The sequence below is a fragment of the Marmota marmota genome, unplaced genomic scaffold (assembly GCF_001458135.2).
Source record: "Marmota marmota marmota unplaced genomic scaffold, marMar, whole genome shotgun sequence".
Lineage (NCBI taxonomy): Eukaryota > Metazoa > Chordata > Mammalia > Rodentia > Sciuridae > Marmota > Marmota marmota.
The window spans coordinates 9,063,141-9,084,762 of record NW_026000082.1 but is presented as its reverse complement, the minus strand read 5'-3'; the positions used below and the strand labels follow the sequence as shown (position 1 = coordinate 9,084,762).

Below are 21,622 nucleotides of genomic sequence, written 5' to 3'. Positions count from 1 at the left end.
TCCTCATATGAACCCTGTGGGCAGACAGAAGTACTTTCACTTTGTCAAAGAAGAAACTGAGGTGGGGATAGCAAGCAATTCAGTATTTCCATTGATAATTAAAGTTACAGCCAGGTGCGGCAGCGCACACCTGTAATTCCAGTGTCTCGGGGGAGGCTGAGGCAGGAGGATTGCAAGTTCAAAGCTAGCCTCAGCAACTTCGCAAGGCCCCAAGCAACTTAGCAAGACACTATTTTAGAATTAAAAAGGGTGGGGGATATAGCTCGATGGTTAAGTGCCCCTGGGAACCAAATAATAACAAAAACAACTGAGAATAGCTGTTTAACGATTATTTACTATATGTCCAACACTGGGCCACATGTTTCATAGCTGAGCCCAAAACCATGAGGGGGGAATGGTATCCCCAGACAAGGAGGAGGGACCAGAATTCCAGAGAAATGAAGCAAACCGACCATTTTTATTCACTATGTTCAGAAGTGGCAAAAGATTCAAATTCAGGTCCCTCTCCTGCTGGAACTCTGCGCAGTACTATTCATCAATTATTCATTCATTTATTCAACAGATATTTATTGAGTACCTACTATGAGCCTGGTACCGGTAAAGGTGCCAGTGATTCTGCAATGAACACAAGAGCTTTCTCATGGAACGTGCCTTGTCTTCATTGATGGCAATGTGCTGCATCTGACTCCCTCCACCAGTATTTGCTAAGCAACTCTCAGGGCTGGACACCTTGCTTGGCCCTATCACATTGCTCCTACATGCAAACGTGAGGATTCAAACTCAGGCCAGTTGGGAATGTCACACCTGGGCTGTCCCCATGACTCAGACCATCTGCTGAACCAGGCAGCTTCCCAGGTGGGAAGTGAGTGGGGGATGTGATGTGAGTTGAGGCTTCCAAACACTTTTGTTCCCAAATCTTTAGGTCATCCAAAGTAAACTGAACAGAGGACAAAGCAAAAGCAAACGCGGCTCTGTAAGCCATTCCCCCCGAAGCCCGACACCATCCTGTTGCTTTAAGTAGCTCAAAACATGCGGCCAAAGTGCTGAGTGAACAGGTGCCAACACAGCTCATTAAGTCCCCAAAGTTTTCATGTCTCCCAGGCTAATTGGCATTAATGCATGGGGCGCCGGATGGCTATTAAGTGGGGAGCTGCAGCAGGCTCTTTAACATTCAAAACCTCAAGGAGTTTGGGATCAAAGACACAGAACATGACTGTACATGAAAAGCCACCGTGGGAGCTCTGCTTCTGTCCTTGCTGATGTTTACTGCACTTTGCGGTGGGGGGAAACAACTGTTTGGTGGCAGGACGGCTGTTGCATGTCACCATCGGGAAGCACTTCTCATTGCATGGTACAATTATGTGGCGGATTCGCTGATGCTCGGGTCTGTAAATATTTACTGAACGCCTCTTCTGTGGCAAGCATGGGGCTATTGGAGGGGTTCTTAAATAGCAATCAGTTCCCTCCCATGCACTCAGGTCAGGTGGGGAGACAGACATAGGGAGGACAAGGGTACTGGGGACTGAGTGAGTGCCGAGCAGCCCAGGGCCCTATCTGTTTGGCTTGTCCACAAATACTTTCTGGAAGAAGTGACATTTAGGCTGCGTCTTTTGGAAATGTATGCCTGTACAATCTGTGCCTCGCTATTTTGCATACTATGCCCCAACTACCCACCGGAGTGGGCAGTAATAACCACTGTCACCTATGTCCATAACTCTTGAATATTGTTGAATAGAGGTGGCCACCATGAGAGCTGAACTGTTTTATACACTTTCTCTGTCAAGAGCCTGGACTTGGCGCCTTGTGACTCAGTTAGAATCCTGAATGGAGAAGCCAGGAAATCCAGTTCTGAGCCCATGAGAAAGGCAGGCCTGACCATGGAAAAGGAGAAGCCTGAAGTGGGTGTCTGAAAAAATAAAGCCAAGAGCAAGCGCTCTGCAGAGACTCCACGAGGGGACTGGATCGCCAGTTCAGGCTCCAGGCACTCAGGATGCCCAGCCTTCCTGGCTGCTTCTTTCATGAGTGGGTTCTGTTGATTCCAGAGGAAGGCCAAGGTGAAGGCTAAGCAGGGAGCCACAAAGAGGACCAACAAGTAGCACTGGAGGGCGAAGCTATAGCCTCCCAGCAGGCAGGGAAGATGGTGTTGGTGTCTCCCCCACAGCACAGAGCCAGGCAGTGCTAGATGCAGACACCCCGCCAGCACATCCCAACTGCACAAATCCGGGGGTCCCCGGGAGTCATCATGCTGCAGAGGCCTCAGTTATCTCACAGAAATGACAGCAGCAACTTAGTATTTCACCGCATCTATACAGCCCTGCTCTGAGGAACCTTCTTCTATGATTTCTTTGGTCTGAATCAACTCTCAGGGGCAGGGGTTCCCTAACTCCCATTTTACACATTAGGAAATAGAGACGTAGAGGATTTGAAGTTGCCCCATGTCACCCAGCTTAATAAATACATGGTAGGGCTGTAACGGAACTCCTTGTAATCCCGAAGCCAGCACCGCAAAAACTGAGCTGTGCTGTGAAGAACCGCTGGTCATCGTCACAGGGAGCACGATTTTAAACAAGGCCTTATCATGCTGGTGATCAGGAAGATGTTCAGGAGATGGGGCTCCCCGTGTGTGGGCAGGGTGGGCACGCTTTTGTCTGTGGTGGGAGAATGGGGCACGGGATACACTGAGGCTTCCTTCTTGGGTTATCAATCCCATCACTATTTTCTGCTCTTCCTCTTCAGCCTTTGCAGGCCACAAGAGGTTAAAATGTTCTGGGAATTACAGGACTAACTGGCCATAGGATCTGGGACCCCAATTTCCACTACCACTATCTTTTAACCCCTATTTGCCCACCTTTGCCACTGTGCTGTGGGGTGGCAGGAGGAGAAGAATCTAAATGGCTAGTTCTATTACCTAGTGGCAAGCTGGAGAAGTTAAAGGGGGTGTCTCATAGCAACTTCTAATATTTAGGCATAATGCTTATCAGTTTGTCATAACTCGGGGGGTCTTAAGAATGCATCTTGAGGCTCACTGATAGCAGAGGAAGGACAGGCCAAGGGTCCCAACTGCTGCCCTCAGATATCACCTGTACATCTGTACCAGAACCATGTTTCCCACAGGCCACAGATGGAGCAGGGCAGGATACGCAGGCAAGGCCTATTCTGAGAGACCCCTCTGATGAGTGCCTGTGGCTCCAGGGTGCCCCACCAGTCTTGCTGGAGTTTGGACAGGACTGCACTGAAGCCTAAGATGTTCCCATCAACCCTCCCGCCTCCTTCCCTTTCTCCTTCACCCAGGGGAAGACCTGGACTGTGGCCTGTTGGCTTCCTCCCTATTTTTTCTCACAGTCCTAAGAAAGTCTTCTCACCTCCCCCCATCCTCACCTCCTATGTTTAATTAAAATCCCACCGACCTTCACTGGCCTATCCACTTTGACGGTGGGGCCTGCAGAGCAGAGATGGAACAGAAAACAACAAAGACCTGCAACAAGCTCCTCTTCTAAATGGAAAAGTCTCTCACCACAGAGGCACTGGGCCCGTGCTTAACATGCGGGTCTTCTAGATGTCCACTTTATCCTATTAATTTTCACCACCAAAGTTACTGGGTACCACGGGCATTTTCTGAAATGTACCAAGCCCTGCAGCTGGCTTCGGAAGGATTTCAGAGATGATTTCACCCAGCGCAATGGATAATCCGTCATCTCTGAAATGGAAGATCATAATGCTTTGCCAATCTACTCTGATCCCAGAGAAAATGGACCGATAAATGAAGATGATTTCAAGGTTTAGAGCCACCTCTTCCAACCCAATCTGCTAAAAATTAAAACTCACCAAGGCATAGTGAAAAGGCTTTTCAACTTGTCATTCTTATAAAACAGAGATACCAAATAGGCCTCAAATTCTCTTCCTGAAAATAAAATTCAAGGCTGGGGTAGTAGATGGTGGTGAAGCCAGAGGCTGGAGAACTATTTTGCTTGACCTTGGGCCCTCGGCAAGTTACCTCCCAGGAATTTCTATTCCCTCCCTTAGAAATCAGTGATTGCCTTAAATCAGGACAAAAATCATAGAGAAGAGGATCTGGTGCGTGGTAAGTGTTCAATAAACAACAACTACATAATATTACTAGCAATGTATTATTTTTGATTTTCCATGCAGACTAACCAAGATAACAGTACCTGGCATATCCCAGGCCCCCAGTGAATGGTTTGTTTCTTCTGAATCTAGACCACAGCTTTAAACACTTAAAGTGACAAACGTGGCAAGTTTCCCATTTAAGAGATGAGGGAGGGTAAAGAGGAGGAAGAGAACTAATATTTAAGTAAGCTCTGGGATAAGGTATTTATCTTCATTTCCTTTCAAGATCTTCATTGCATTTTTTGTTTGATTGCAAACAGTTTGGATCTTTCTGATGGATATGTGTGCTGTTCTCTCAAGGAAAATAAAAAGAGAGAGAGAAAGAGAGAGACAGAGAGAGAATATAAAACTACATACCCACAAACAATGATGGATGCCAAGGACAGAAAATTTCCAGTAGACCTGGTCTATAAATTGTCATTTAAATTTGCAATTTAAAAACACTGTCTGACTTTTTGATTTAGCTGACTGTATATGAGAGACAAATAATGGAATCCTAATAAGCAATGTTTAAATGACATCTCCAGTCTCCCAGACAGAGAAGGCAGCAGTAGAATTCTAAGAAGAGAAAATAAATCTACCAAGAATAGGAAAGACGACCAGAACTAAATAGTTGCACTAATCACTTGATGACAGATATCAGGAAAATGTATTTTGGGTAGGTTATCAACTAAACCCCTCCAAAGTCATTGTGAGGAGACAAAACTAAGCTCGATTTTTACATTTCATCACATTAAAACAGACGAACCAGAAAAATCAAGGCATCAGGACTACATATTAAAGTTGATAAGCTGATAAGGTTAAAAGATTTGAACTACAAAAAGCACTGGAGCTCACAGATCACCACTGGCAAATCTTTTGGGGGTGGGTACTGGCATTGAACTCAGGGTCACATGACTACTAAGCTCCATCTCCAGCCCTATTTTGTATTTCATTTAGAGACAGGGTGTCACTGAGTGGCTTAGCACCTCAATTCTGCTGAGGCTGGCTTTGAACTTGTGATCCTCCTGTCTCAGCCTCCTGAGCCGCTGAGATTACAGGCGTGCACCACTGAATGGCAAATCTTAATGTCAGTGCTTTCCCAGAGTGGTGTTTCCCACAAAGGGGAGCACACCCTAATGTTTTGGGTTCTTCTTGTTGCAGGAAAACATGTTAGCATTTGCTTCTGGCCACAAAGCAGAAGATAAACACTGCATCAACTCAAAGATGAAAAGAGAAATGAACCATTTACTACTAAAAACAGTTCTGGATCCCACATCATATGCAAGATTTGGCAAATTTCAGAATGGACCACTTACAAATGGCAACGATGACAGAAGAGTTGGGAGAAAGGTTTTGTGAGAAAAAGTGAAAGAAATTAGATTGTTTAGCACTGCAGGATTTTATGATCGAAAATACCTAAAATTGGGAGGCTGGGTGAAAAAGTTATGCAGAATTAAGTACATGGCAGGATCATATTAGATTGCTTGTGTTTGCATGCTGGTATGCACCTATTCATGTGCAGGGGAAACAAAGCTCTCAAATAAATAAATAAATAAACTTGAGTTTTCACTGTGTTCGCTGAAGGCCAGGACATGACTGCAAAATCCTATACATCATGCTCTAGGCAGCCGTTAAAATTGACTGACAGTGGCAAATTACACAAAATCTGTTTACAATCCATAACTTTGAGAGTGGGAGGAGAAATCATAGTAATCATTATTTCAAAGCATCAAAGAAAAACTTATGGAATATAAATTATAGAATCTAGGAAACTGAGGATCAAAGGCCAAAGAATTACCTATTTAATTGTAGACTATTTTGTTATTCAACAATTGTTTAATGAGCATATACTATGTACCAGGCCCTATGCATAATAGGAAATGAATAAGATACTATAACTTGAAGGAACCTTTACTCTGGAACAAGGGGAAACAAGTTACTGTTCAACAAAGATTTCTAATCTGCTGATCTTTCTTTCACTGGAGGACAGGGTAGGATTTGTTCTTCCTAAGTAGGGATATTTTTTTTTTATTGGTTGTTCAAAACATTACAAAGCTCTTGACATATCATATTTCATACATTTGATTCAAGTGGGTTTTGAACTCCCAATTTTACCCCAAATACAGATTGCAGAATCACATCGGTTACACATCCACATTTTTACATAATGCCCTATTAGTAACTGTTGTATTCTGCTACCTTTCCTATCCTATACTATCTCCCCTCCCCTCCCCTCCCATCTTTTCTCTCTACCCCATCTACTGTAATTCATTTCTCTCCTTGTTTATTTTCCCATTCCCCTCACAACCTCTTATACGTAATGTTGTATAACCATGCGGGTCTCCCTCCATTACCATGCAATTTCCCTTTTCTCTCCCTTTCCCTCCCACCTCATGTATCTGTTTAATGTTAATCTTTTCTTCCTGCTCTTCCTCCCTGCTTTGTTCTTAGTTGCTCTCATTACATCAAAGAAGACATTTGGTATTTGTTTTTTAGGGATTGGCTAGCTTCACTAAGCATAATCTGCTCTAGTGCCATCCATTTCCCTGCAAATTCCATGATTTTGTCATTCTTTAGTGCTGTATAATACTACATTGTGTATAAATGCCACATTTTTTTTTATCCATTCATCTATTGAAGGGCATCTGGGTTGGTTCCACAGTCTAGCAATTGTGAATTGTGCTGCTATGAACATCGATGTAGCAGTATCCCTGTAGTACGCTCTTTTAAGGTCTTCAGGGAATAGTCCGAGAAGGGCAATAGCTGGGTCAAATGGAGGTTCCATTCCCAGCTTTCCCAGGAATCTCCATACTGCTTTCCAAATTGGCCGCACCAGTTTGCAGTCCCACCAGCAATGTGCAAGAGTACCCTTTTCCCCACATCCTCGCCAGCACTTGTTGTTGTTTGACTTCATAATGGCTGCCAATCTTACTGGAGTGAGATGGTATCTTAGGGTGGTTTTGATTTGCATTTCTCTGACTGCTAGAGATGGTGAGCATTTTTTCATGTACTTGTTGATTGATTGTATGTCCCCCTCTGAGAAGTGTCTGTTCAGGTCTTTGGCCCATTTCTTGATTGGGTTATTTGTTTTCTTATTGTTTAATTTTTTGAGTTATTTGTATACTCTGGATATTAGGGCTCTATCTGAAGTGTGAGGAGTAAAAATTTGTTCCCATGATGTAGGCTCCCTATTTACCTCTCTTATTGTTTCTCTTGCTGAGAAAAAACTTTTCAGTTTAAGTAAGTCCCATTTGTTGATTCTTGTAGGTAGACGATGTCCTTAATAATTGAGGATATTTCACTAAGCATCCATTTAAATACGAAATATAAATTTGAACCCCAGGTTTCTTTCTTGGAACCTCATTCCTCTGGGAAGTCCCTGGATCACTGTTATTTCTGCTATGTGATTTTAACAGTGCAACAAACTATAATTCTTAGTTGTCCATCATTCATGTTAGATCTACGAGTTTCTTGCATACAGACCTCTTGCCACAATCTTGGTATAAGGGCTAACATTGCCTGGTTTTAGAAAATGCTTTTTTTTTAAGGCAGTAAAGGAGAGAAAAGAGGCAAAGTAAGAAACTCAAAGAACTCTAGTCCTTATGTAGCCCTTGATAAAATGTGCTGACTAGCATCCCTTGATCACCTACTATGATCTGGGATCTACTATGGTGAAGGCTGCAGTAGACATCTTCACATTTATTTTCAGCTACTCCATTTTGTGCTGTTCTGAACCCTAACTGGAAAGTTATTCACTAGAAGCTACTCTGGTCAACAAAGCATAGGCTTAAAACCAGATGCTCAAGTTCAAATCCTAACTATTGGTTTTTAGCTCTGGGCAGGTGTTCCAGAAATCTGTGACTCTCAGTTTCAACCTATGCATGTGAAATGTGAAAATAAAATGAAAGTAAATATTTAAAATGCCTGGTACATAGCTGCCTTTTTTGGAAATAGTTTTATTTCTTACAAACATGTATCTTCTGCGACTTACTCACAGCTTTACTCTGACAAAAAGTCATTGGGTACTGGCTAAAACAGCAGAAAGACGTCCTGCTAAGCCTCATGAAGCAAAGGCTAAAAGAGACCTTAGCAAGTTGCATATTATGCACCTGCTATCAAGCATCAAGCTACCTTTCCTGAGTCCAGCCGGATTTCGACTCATGGTTATCAATCACCGCTTCCGTGTGACGTCCAATGTCTTTAACACACGCTTCTGTACTGCTGTTAATAAGGGATATGGGGATGATCATTTTCCCAATGATAGGGGTCCTGATCCTTTTTAGGATCACATAATAAGAACATTTTTCATTGTTGAAGATAATTCCCCTTCCCGTGCACATTTGTCAAAGGCAGTTTCCAACAGTCCCGTACATCATCCTGAAATACATGATAAGATTCAGGTCTGCTATTCATCATCGGCTGGGCTTCTTCCAGTGAGAGTTCCTGCATGGCTTTTCTTGCCTCTGATTTAACAATTGGGATACAAGTTCTCCCTAGAGCAGTATCATCAGCCAGGGGAAGTGAAAGACTCGAGTAATAATAGTCCCAAATTAGAGGGAAGTGAATTAGCAATGATGATATATAAATTCTTTATAAAGGTAAATAGATTCTGTAGCTACCAGTTTTCCACAAGCATCAGAGCCCTAGGAACTGAGTTCTGCTGAGGTTTTATTTGATAGTCACTGTTGGAAAACAGCATGGGTTAGTGGAAATATCCTGTGCGTTGGATCATTTACACGTGACTTTAAAATCCCTTCTCTTTCGTTTACATAATGGGTCACTTGGAACATATTATTGTGTTTCTTCATCTGCAAAATGGGAATGTTATCAAACTCATAAATCTCTTGTGAAGATTGTCAAAGTAATTTTTTTTTTCTTTTTTCAGTACTAGGGATTGAACCCAGGGGCGCTTAACCACTGAACCATATCCCTAGCCATTTTTTTATATTTTACTTAGCAAAAGGGTCTGACTGAGTTGCTTAAGACTTCACTAAGTTGCTGAGGCTGGCTTTGAACTTGAGATCTTCCTGCCTCAACCTCTCAAAGTGCTGGGATTACAGGCATGCACCACCGCATCTGGCTCAAAGTAATTTGATTCTCTGCCTTGCATTTAGCAGGCACATAATTAATTTTCATTTTCCGATATCTCCACTGGCAACTCTAATTTTCTTCCTCCCTGCTTTGAGGGAATTTAAGGATGGAAAAGACATAGTTCCTGCCAGCAACTCTCAGCTCAGCACATAAACTAACAGGAAGAAAGGTGTAAAAGTGTATAATCCTAAATGGTGAAAGAAAGAAGTGAGAGCTTCATTTGGGATAGAGAGAGTTTGCTGAGGGCCACAGGGGAAGGAAGGCTCAATTCCACAGGTGGAGAGCACAGGAAGAGCTTCATGGCAGTGCCTTATGAGCTGTGTCTCACAGGATCAGGTGGGCTTTGCAAGACAGAAACCAGACAGCAGGACTTCTGGGCTGGGAGGAGAGCAGAAGCACATTCGTGCATGCTAAGGAGCGCCCTGCAGTTTGATGTGCTAGAATGTACAAGGTGCATATAAGGCCCATGAAACCTTCAATGCATTGCAAAGGGAGTCTGTACTACAGGGCTACAAAGGGGTAGGTTCTGACTTGCAACTCACTTCATCTTGCCTTTTCAACTTCTTGCATTCCTCATCTATAAACTTGAGGTTTAAAAATCAGCTATCTTAAAGGGTTATTCCAAGTGGAAAAAATGGGAATAAAAATTGGAGAACACTGTCTGATATTCTATAATTAACTACTCTCACCAGTAGTAGCCTGGTTATTATTTCTGGTGTGGGTCTGCCCGCTGGGAGGTGAACTGGGCTAATGATGATATTCATAGATTGAGGGGATTTGCAAAAATGTCCTGGGCTGCATTTCTGAAGTGCCTGTTACAATTAAAATCTAGAAATGATTCTTTCCTTTAACATATTTGTTATGGTTTGGCTATAAAGTATCCCCCCAAAACTTAAGTGTGGGATAATGCAAGAATACTCAGAGATGAAATGATCTGATTATGAGAACTATGACCTAATCAGTGGATTAATCCACTTGGGTGGATCAACTGGATGGCAACTACAGGCACTAGGGTATGGCTGGAGGATGTAGGTCACTGGGGGCATGACTTTGGGTTTCTCCTTTGTCCCTGTGAGCAGAGCTCTTTCTCTGTTTCCTGGCTGCCATGTCCTGAGCTGCCTGCCTCCACCACACCCTTCTGCCATGAAGTTCTTTCTGCCTCACTTCAGGCCCAGAGTTCTGGAGTCTGCTGACCTTGGACTGAACTCTGAAACCTTGGGCTAAAATAAACTTTTCCCCCTCTAAGTTGTCCTTGTCAAGTATATTGGTCACAGCGATGCAAATGCCAATTAAAAGCAATACTACACGTTTCAATTTATGCATGTCAAAATCCTTCAAGTTCACCGACTTTTTACTTTCTTATCCGGAAAACATCTGACATCCTCCTTAGTAGGAAAACCCAACCAGGAAAACATTTCTACTCAACCATGGGGAGCCTTGCATGTGAAACCTTCCCCCCGTCACAAAGAAGTACTTCTATATCTTGTGTCTTTCTAGCTACACGATCAACTCTGCCATCACTCCTGTTCCTTGCTGAGCCCATTTCGCCTACAGGTGCCATACCCATAGAAAGCTGTCTTCCAGTGAAAGCAGGACCTGACATTTGGTAAGAAGACACACCACACAATAGGGAGAAGTCAAGTCTACTGTTAAGCACATAGGCAGGCAGGCTCTGGGGTCAGAGATCTTGGCCCCTTTATTTTTATGTTGTGTGGCTTCAGGCAAGCTGTTCATCTTTCTGAGCCTCAGTTGTCTTTAAGATGGGAACCCTGTCTAAAGGCCATTTTCAAACTTACATCGGGAAAACATGGACACATGGGCACACAACCAACAGATATGGGTCCCTCTTTCACCTCCGTGTTCCTGTTCCTCTGCCCCACATGTGCCCTCTTGATAAATTGTGCAGACATATTCCATCTTGCTGCAAGTATACTCTGACTACCCTAAAAGGAATGCTGCAGTAGGCAAGGATTGCTGAAATTCCAGCCCACCTGGGAACAGCATCTGCTTAGCAAACTCACACAGAATAATAAAACCCCACGCTCTGGGTCATTTGCTGATTATCTGCAAAGACGAAGACTCCAACTCGGAGAAGGAGCATACACTTAACCTGACTCCCAGTGATATCAAGGACTTGGAGGGCTAATGTGAAGGGCTTTGTTCTTCCAAACATCAAAATTCAGGCCCAGCCACTGCCAGAGGCAACACACTGAGCTTAATGAAGCAGTGGGATGAACTAATATGGCAAATCGTATAGCTCTTACTACCAATATGGCCCACATCACGCTAAATTATGGCACCAGACATGATTGGACACACATCACGACAGGGGAAGGAGCCTGCTGAATGGTAGGAATTTCAAATGCCATGCAATAAGACTCTTAAGAGGCAGCTCTTAGGGGAGGTGTCTGTGTTATTCTTTTAAATTATCTTTTCTCCTGTGCGAATCATACTCTTGTACCATTTAGGAAAGTTTATTCAATAAACATTGACTTGGTACTTACCATGTGCCAGGTACTGTGCTAGGAACTCAGAGTCAAGGACCAAGACAGAAAAATAATTAAAAATAAAAGAGAAGGATGTGGCAATTGTGATGACTTGAATAGGTACCGAGTGCTAGGGGGCCCTTCCATTGTCCAGGAAATCAGATGTGACTCATGTAGTCCTCAGTCAATTCATTCATTTATAGATTCAACAAATCCTGATGCATAATGACACCTTCAGAATCAGTCCTTAATGGTAGAAGTAAAGTGGCTAACAAATCAGTCTCTGTTCTTGCAGAGCTCTGTCTAGTAAGTGAAAAGAGGAGCAAAAAATAAACTTAACATATGATTATTAATTGGAAGTGCTTTGAAAGCTCACCAGGTGGTGTGCATGCATTGCAATGGGTCACTAAAGAATATCTGGGAAAGTAATATCTAACTTGAAACTAAAGAATAAATAAAGAAAAATGTATATTGTTGGGAGAAGAAAAAGCATGTGCAAAACCCAAAGTGTAAAAAACAACATGGTAGGGTCAAGGAACTGACATCAATCCTCTTGAGCCACTGAGTGGAGTATGATTATGAAGAATGGGGAGAGATGTCCCTGGAAAGATAAGGAGGGGTCAGGTGAGATGGAGCCTCTTGGATCCCAAGATAAGCAGACTCTACCCTGAGGACAGTAGGAACCCCCACTGAAGGGATTAAGCAGGGATGTGAACTGATCAAATCTCCATGTTAGTGAGTGGTGTCCTCAGTAGCTTGGAGATGGGTAATACTGAGAATGTCTAGACTACTCAGGAGGATGTGCAATGACCCAGATGAGAGATGAAGACAGCTTGAAGTACTTTCAGGAGGAAGACAGTGAGAAGAGAAAGAATGAATGGATCAGGAAAACATGTAGGCAGTCACACAGACTGATGACCACTAGTTAATTAACAGAGGACATTAGAAGGCTCAAGGTGTTGAGGGTGATGGCTAGTCAAATGGTTACCGAAGGTTGAAAGGTGCAGGAGCAGCCAAGTGAATTGGTAAGAGATGGCCCAAGTAGAGGGAGCAGTCCACACACAGGTGCCTCCTGAGACCTGAAGCTCATCACAGCTCAGGGTATGAGGCAGCAGAAGGACCAAAGAGGAGAAAGACCACCTGTGAAGGGCCTGGGTATTGTCCTATGGGTTGTGCTGCTAGAGTTACAGAACACATTCAAGGAGGAAAGAAGGGGTGAAAGAGCGAAGGAGAAAGCCCAACCTTGTGCAAGGTTAAAATGCAATCCTGAATTCAGGCACCAACTAAAACTGAAGTCCATTCAAATGACCACTCTGAGTGCTGTGTCCTGTCCTGCATTCAGACCAAGGGACCACCGAAAGGGCAGAAGTCACTTTCCACTTCATGTCCTGTCATTTGACGATCTATTTCACCATAGAGAACTGGACTTCTTGGCCTAAAAACATTACTCCCTCCCTCCAGTCCTGAAGCCCCAAAATTGGACTAACCAACCTCAGGGAAATTTATGTTTTATTGTAACTGACTACTTGATTTTGAATTTTGAAAACTTGCAATTTACACAGGCAGACGAGACTAGCTCACCGCGATCATAAGCCCTGCAAGACAGAATGGCACCAAGAATTTATATAATGTGACCAGTTTCCATGCCCCCTTCCCCAAATAAGCATAGGCCCTATAATTTTTCAAATCACTCAACCCTCTTTCATCAAGCCATGAAGGATACCCACAGGAGGCATTCAGGAAAGATAGCACAGGCATGAGCTTTGGGCAGGTCCTGTGCACTGCGACTCTGGTAGACAAGCCAGGTAACCTGGAGCATGTGTCTTGACTTCTCTGGACATTATTTTCTTGTGTATTCAATGGCACAATATAAGACCTGGGTTCACTGGAGGCAGTTTATCTAAAATGCCTAGTAAGCATGATGGCGGCCATTAATAAATATTTGAAGCTTGACAACAGGGTCCATTTTCTTTTCTATTTCCTGTTTATCTTCTCAGCTATTCTTGGGACAAAATCCATTTGAAGATTGACCTGTTCCTTTTTCTCACTGGCTACCCATAGCCCCATGGAAAAGGGTACCTGTAACTCTCCTCCTGTCCTAAAGCACTAAGACAAGGGCTAGCTCTCAGGGCTGGTGGGAGTTGGAAATAAGAGAGGGAGGGAAAGTTTCTTTATGTGGAATCCATGTACAGAGTGTTGTGCTAGGCATTCTGTACCTGTGAACTTGTAATCCTCATTGCTGTACCTGCTACTAGACAGGTAGTAGGCTATAACCCCTACTTTACAGATGAAGAAGCTGGGGCTCAGAAAAATTAAGTAGCCCACAATACACAAGTGGAAAATGTGCTGAGCCTTGACTCAAACTGAAGTTTATCTAATTCCAGTTCATCCAACACCTTCTTTCCAGAAGACTTCATGGTAAGGAACGGGGAGCAAACACAGAAGTCAACCTAAGTTCGTGGTAGAACCGTAAATGTATGGAACATATAGAGCTGAAGGAGTTCCGGCCAGGGAGTTAGTGCTGGGCTCTGGCCCTGCACCCACTGCTGACCAGTTGAGTTACTGCTGGCAAGTCCTTTTGCTCTTGAGAACCGTCTCGCCCTGCCCAGCCTTAACTCCTTATGACCTCTTATGCACATCAACATCTAGAGCATTTATTCATGTTTTGATACACAGAGACATTCAAGGTACTGTGCTACTTGTATTTATTAACATTAGGGGGAAAAAACACTTGCTTTTAGTCAGGAAGACAATAAAAATAATTCTTATAAGAATTTTCTTCACTATGATGACTTTAATAAATAATTAATAAATAATTAATAAACCTGGAGCAAAAGTAATATATACACATTTTATGAAAAGTAACAGACTGAGAATGAATAAAAATAGCAAAATATAAAAGCAGTTTCTCTTTTCAGAGAAGGATGAGACCTGTACAAACCAGAAGGCCCTCCTCTTAGCTACAAGTTCTTAACCACAGTGTGGGCCACCTGGAGAAAGCATCTCCTCCTGAGGAGATCCCCAGAACTCCAAGCACAGGCTGGGCTCATGGCAGGGGCTGGACAAATATTCATGCAAAAAAGAACTAAATAATTAGTTATGCCTCTCCCGTGTTTCTAATTTGACCAAGCATATATTATTTCACATCCATTTGGTGGCTGAGGAATCAAATTCAAAAAGCAGAGGCTTGTCTGAAATTCTACCACCAGAGAGGGATTGACCTGAGATATGAGTTCAAATCCAGAATCCTGACCCCAGGCTGTCCTTCTGCAGGATGGGAGCAGCAAATAGAAGTGATGATAAATAAGCCTGATAAAAGATTCTGTAAAGCAAAACCAACCAACCAAACACTCTCCAGGCTCCTGGGGATCCTATAGGATCATGAATATGATGGCATTTTAGAAGCTCCTAAGTGGTAACCAATGTTAATAGAGCTTATTTTCTGGAGCTAAGAGACCAGGTAGGAGTACAACATTATCAGAACCATTCCTTCATATAAACTAGACAGAATTATCTAGGAAACCTCCAAAATTAGCACAGCTACCGAGGTACAGATCAGGGTTCAAACTTGGTTTGCTATGACTTAAGCAAGAGGCATCACCACCAACTTCTCCTGGATCCAATTAGAGTCTTAATTCTTTGTGCAAAAATTCTTCTGGCAGGAAATAATAAAGATGCTCTTTGTTGTTGGTGGTGTCATTAACTGATGTTACTTGGGACAAGCTCTAACACAAATAGAAGGAAAGCTAATAAGTTAATTTTCAGATGTTTCTTGAAAACAAGGAGACAATGCTGGACTGTGATCTCAGGAAAAAGTCAGAAAGGCCACCTCTACTAAGCCAGTGCCATGTGACAGACCCTGAAGTATCTTCCTTCCTTCCTTCCTTCCTTCCTTCCTTCCTTCCTTCCTTCCTTCCTTCCTTCCTCCTTCCTCCTCCTCCTCTTCTTCTTCTTCTTCTTTTCTCTTTCTCTCTCTCTCTCTCTCTCTCTCTCACACACACACACACACACACACACACACCCGTAAGGTAAGTGAAATCAGGCTCAAAGAGGCCATATAGCCTCTCTGGGTACCCAGTGGATAATGAGAAGAGTTTGAATCAAAAACCAGGTCCACCTAACTCTGAAGCCAGTATTCTTTCTACTACATTGAGCTGTTAGGTGGTATTGACTGAAAAATCCTACACCCTGCCCCAGAAATATCTGTGTCAGCTCACTCTGGGACTCATTCCTCCACCATGGCCTTCCACTGGGGGCCCTAAGACTGGGATTACTAATAACAAAAATTGCATCAACTGATTCTCTCCCTTTGATGGCAGGTAATGAACCTGAAAATATACATTCTCTTCCTCTGGCCCTCCATCAAATTCTACTCCCAGAACAGGGACCATTTGACAAGCTGTATATGTAGTGACACAATCCAATAAAATGAAATGAAGTAAACAACTTTATTTTTCACTACTTCCATCCCTTATTTGAATTGTGAATACTCTAGTTAGATTTCATACATAGCCTGTCTGGAAACTCATTTTATGATGAAATATGCCCTATGTGACTTGTGTTTGAAACTGCCTGGCTTACTTTCAACAGCCTGGGTTAAAGAAACAAGGTGACAGGCTTGTGAGGAACTTGAAGGGTCTTGCTTTTATGCCACTCCTTCTCACAGCAGCTGACCTACAGTGCAAGGAATTCTTTTGCATAAAGTAAAATATCTGCCCCAGGAACCATCTAAATCTTGCCAAGGGGGAAGCTCTCTTCTGTTCTGTAATATCATGTAATAATATAGGAAATGCACTGCTGATTTAATGTCAAGTAACAAAACAGAATATAGAATTGAGGAGTATGATCTCAACCACATATTATTTTAGAACATCAGTCCAGAAGGAAATACCTTAGAATGTTAATGATAGTCATTTTTGTTACATAGGATTATGTATGCATTTTTTCATTTCAGTAAAAAGCATTTATCATTTTTAAAAAGTTAAATGAAATTACTATAAAAGGAAATTTTCTTCTTTTGCAAACAAGCCTAAATATCATTCAGTGTTTCCTTCCTACCAACACTCTTATACAAGGATATAACTTTAAAAATACCAGATACAAGATTTTCTAACAAAAGAAATTCTGTTGATGAATACAGATAAGAAAAACACTGTAACCCAACAAATCAAATCTAATAGGGTACAGAAAACAGTACACTGTGACTTAGTAAGTTCGATCCCAGAAATTCAGCTCAGAAAATCTACCAGTCAAATCCATCACACACACACAAACACATACAAATGTATTATAATACAAAATGCAAAAGTAAATGCATATATATAAAGGAAAATATGTACAATCATTTAAATAAATACAGAAAAAATCATATAGTAAAATCCAAATGTAAAAAACAAATTCCTAGAATATCTAAAACAGAATAAATAACCTTTAGTAAGAGCTTAAATATCACATTAAAATATCATTAAGAAGCATGTTAATTAATTGAGAAACAAAATAAGGACACCTACTATCATTAAGTACTATAAAGACAGGCCCAGCCAATGCAATAAGATAGGAAAAAAAAATGAAGTACTGAAGGATTGGAACAAACACTTATTTGGAAGTTGTATGTTGTCTCTATAGAAAAATCCAAGAAGAACTGAGTATAGTAAAAGATTTCAACAGCATTATTATATTCAAGATTCAAAATCCATATGTAAGTGGTTTATTCCTTTTGTAGTTCTTGTAGTACTTGTTTTTACCAAATTAGCAACATTTGTTCAATAGAGTACCAATCATTCTGCTGTCAATACTGAAAAATAAAGAAATGAATGGATGCTCTTACAAGCACATTCTTTCTCTTTTCAGTGCAGATGTGTGCTTTCATGACACCCTGGTCCAGACAAGTATATCTGGAATAAAGAGTATTTATCGCTATTGCACAATTACAAACAATCAGCCCCTTGACTATAAAATGGGATAAGAGGATAAAAAAGTAAAATGAGGAGGAGGAGGAGGACAACGACTAAGCAGGTGTGTTACAGACTAAATATTCATGTCCCATTAAAAAATGAACACTTTGAAGCTCTAACCCCTAGTGAGATGATATTTGGAAATGGAGGCATTGGAAAGTAATTAGGATTAGATGACATTATGAGGATTGTGTTCTCCTGATAGGAATGGTGGCCAAATAAGGGGGTGAGGGGTCAGGGAGGGAGATATCTCAATCTGTTGATTGATTTTGCTCTTTGTCTTCTATGTGAGGATGCAGCTGTGTACAAGCCAGGAAGAGAGCCCTGACTAGGAACAGAATTTGCTGGCATTTTGAACTTAGACTTCCAGCCTCCAGATCTGTGAGAAATGCATTTCTGTTGTTTAAGCCATCCAATTCTATGGTATTTTGTTGTTATCCCAAGCTGATAGTGGAAAAGAAAAAAAAGAGGAGAAGAGAAATGACGAAAGATGACAAGAAAGAGAAGGAATAAGGTGGAAGGTAAAGGAGACAAAGATGAGGAAGAAGAGGGGGAGGAACACAGCTAACCTTGGCTGAGTAATATATGTCAAGTACTATACAAAGTATTTTAATTGCCTTGTTCCTGTTAATTTCATAGAGAGTCTTTGAGGATTGTAACATCTTATTTCTATTTTGTAGGAAAGGAAACTGAGGCTCAGAGAAGTTATGCAGCTGTCTAAGGTCACACGCTGAGGAAGTGGGAGAGCTACAACTTGAACCGAGGTCAGCCTGTCCAGACTCTCTGGTCTGAGCACTTTCTAGAGGACTTTCTCACGTATTTTGTGCTCATTTTAAGGCTTCTTAGAACATGAATATGGGGAGGTTCTAAAGTGTGACCTTCAAGCTCCCGCCCCAAATCCCCAACCAAGCCCATGTCCTGAAAGTCTGAATCCTCTCTTCAGAATGCTTCCGATTTTGCATGTTAAAATTAAGAATGAAAAAATATGCACTAAGATACAATTTTTAATGCATTAAGTATTCAAGTGCACACATTTTGTGGAAAAAGGTTAAATTTGATGCAAAAATATAACTTGTCAGTTTCCACTGAAAAAGCATTTGAATTTCAGGACATACCAGGTTTCACCCCCCACCCATACACACACACACAAAGCAGTTCTCTCAAGACCTCTTCTCTCACCCACTTGCTTTCCTTTTATTATTCTTAGACCGTGATGCATAGAAAACAGGGTTTAACATTAAGTTTTAGGGATTGGAACAGACGGCCTTCAAAATATTTGTGTTTTGAATAAACATCAAAAGACAAATTTAATGCCCTTCCTGGGTTTCATCAATCCAGAGCTGCATATGTATTACACTTAGGTCTTCTGCTTTGGATAGTGTCAGGCAAATGCCATCAGACTGCACAAAGAGCAGGCACAGTGATGTCTTGGACAAATTGCCACCTATAGGAAGAAGCAAAGGGCATCCTGGTTTGCAAACCCACATGGATGGATTTCTAGGTCTGAAAGAGAGCTCTTTTAATCCCTTTCCTTGGAACTGAGAAGACCTGGCAAGGAATGTGCTAAAACCACAGGGAGAACACACACACACACACATACACACACACACACAGCTTACTTCTAATTCAGTACTAATGTACTGAAAGGTATGGTCATAAAGCCACAGGATCAAATTCCCCCCCGCAAACACGGAAAGTGATAGGATTGCTTTTCTCTCGCTCCAGACATGTCCATCTTCCTTATCAGCTAGCTTTGTGAAAAAGAGGTCCAGCTCTGAAGCAGTTCCCAATACAGGTGACTCACAACCAGAGCACATTTCTAATAAAGCCAGATATAAACAAAGTGCTACAGAAACGAACAAAAGAAGGCAACGGATTCCAATTGGAAGAAAGAGCCATCCCAGGAGCCTCCATTAGATCAACCTGGAGAATGATAAAGGTAGAAAAAGTGAAGAGCAAAAGGATTTCTGGTAATAGTCTAGTAGTTCTCAATGTGGTCTCTGGACCAGCAGGACCAGCATCACCTGGGAACTGGTTAGAAAATGCAAAGTCTTGAGCTGCTCCAGACTTACAGGACTAGAAATTCTGGGGATGGTACTCAACAATCTGCACAATAATAAGCCCTCCAGGAGACACTGGTGCTGCCTCTGAGAACCACTGGTATACAGAATGGTGAACTACAACAGGGAGAATGCCTGCAGTGTAAACAGATTGGGGAACTGGAGAGAGTTAGGGAGAGATGCTGCTGGAGGGATGGATAGAAGGCATATCTGGAAGGGTTTTGGAGATCCTGGAAAAGAATTTCAGATTTTATCAATGAAATATAATGAGTACAGAAAATAGCAAATAACTTAAAAAAATAACAATCATAAAGATATTTGTTTATCTCAGTCCATAGATTAAAACCTCATTTCTGCACAGAAAAGAAGCCACCAAAAAGAGAGCAAATTGGGCCCTACCTTTCTTTCTGGAGTCTTTCTTGGCGCTGGTTTTCACAGCTACTTGAAGTTCTGTCTCAGTTGACATCCTACTTAATCCTTAGTCCACTTCACACAGATCCCGGGCCTCGGCCAGGCTCATCGAGGACTCCTCTCCAAGAGAAAGGCTCCTCCCTTCAGAAACGGCACCCCGAGCTGCACACGTCATTCACTCTTTGGGAGTGCTGTAAATCAAGGCAAGAGAACATTCAGAACAATCCTTCTTTGAAAATCAAACAGAAATTGGGCAAGGGTTGGGGGTGATGAATGGCAAGCCTACAAACCCTACAAATAAAAAAAAATCTTGTTCTTCATATACAAACTTCTGGAATGCATAGGATTTATACAGCAACTCACATGAGTGGCTTATCTACAAGACTGGTCTCGAACTAGGTAACTCAAAATAGATTTGTTAAACTCTGATTTTCAAGAGGGACAAAAATGCACCTCTTTGTTTCCCATGTTCCTTGTTGTTAAGCACTAGATGCCACCCAGAAAATACTGCACAGACGTATCTCCTGGTCAACCCTGTGGAGTCATTTCCAATGATGGGGCACCCATCCATCAGCCAAGCTTGATCTGAGCCTGGGCAGCTAAGGCAGATCAAAGGGGAGTGATCTCCAGTCAGTCCCTCACTGGCAGGCTTCAGAGAGGACATGGAGTTGACATGTAATTGGGCTCCAAGGGTAAGGTGACAAATGGGGCCGAGAAAGTCTCCAGTAAGCCAATTTTTATGTCAGCTTTCCCCCCAGCTATAAGAGCAGACAAGCATTTAATGGGGGACAGAATGAAAAGGAGTGGGCGGACGCACGTTTCATTCATTCATTCATTCTGATAAATATGCATCCCCTGATACTAGGTACTGTTCAGTCCAGACACTGCTGGGAGGAGAATCATGATAATTATGATAATGTGGCCACTTCAATTATAGCTGCTATTTACTGTGCACTTACTAGATACTATGTGCTGTGTTTCTGCTTCACATACATTATCTCATTTGATTGCAATTAAATTGAATAAATGTATTCCGTTTGTCAATAGTCTTTCCCAGGGACTACCTATCTGAGAGTTACATCTGAGAGCTCCACTGAACACAAACATTTTACCAGTCATCCGCTTTTGATGAATATTAACAAAAAGCAACCAGAAATAGAGGAATGGATCTTCAAATTGTGCATCCAATTCTTCGCTTCTTCTACAGAATGAGAACTGCTTAATTTAAGAGGGGTTGACCCTGAATGCCAGTTTCAATTCAGAAAGAATAATGACCTAAACCTCTTAATCATGACAATTAAAGATGGCTTAACTAGAAGGTTTAATATAAAAGCCACATAATATTACAGTAAAGCTTACATATGAGGAAATTTCCATTTTTGCAAAGATACCTGAGTTAGATTTTTGTTTTAATAAGTTTTTCCCCCCCAAAGGACAGCAGTCCTGGATGAAAGTACTTGAGCTAAAAGATCTAAGGTTACAACTAAAGAAAACAGAAAATTATCTTCAC

At 41.9% G+C, this 21,622-nt stretch overlaps 1 protein-coding gene across 6 annotated transcripts in view; it reads right to left on the bottom strand.

Annotated features, from left to right (window-relative positions):
* Positions 1-21,622, bottom strand: part of Dab1 (DAB adaptor protein 1) — a 1,139,889-nt gene that overhangs the window by 270,233 nt on the left and 848,034 nt on the right. For all 6 annotated transcript variants that reach the window (XM_048815305.1, XM_048815307.1, XM_048815306.1 and 3 more), the window contains one exon: positions 20,101-20,303. In XM_048815305.1, coding sequence (XP_048671262.1) covers positions 20,101-20,167 — 67 coding nt within the window. In that variant the 5' untranslated portion in view covers positions 20,168-20,303. The remainder of the gene's footprint in view (positions 1-20,100; positions 20,304-21,622) is intronic.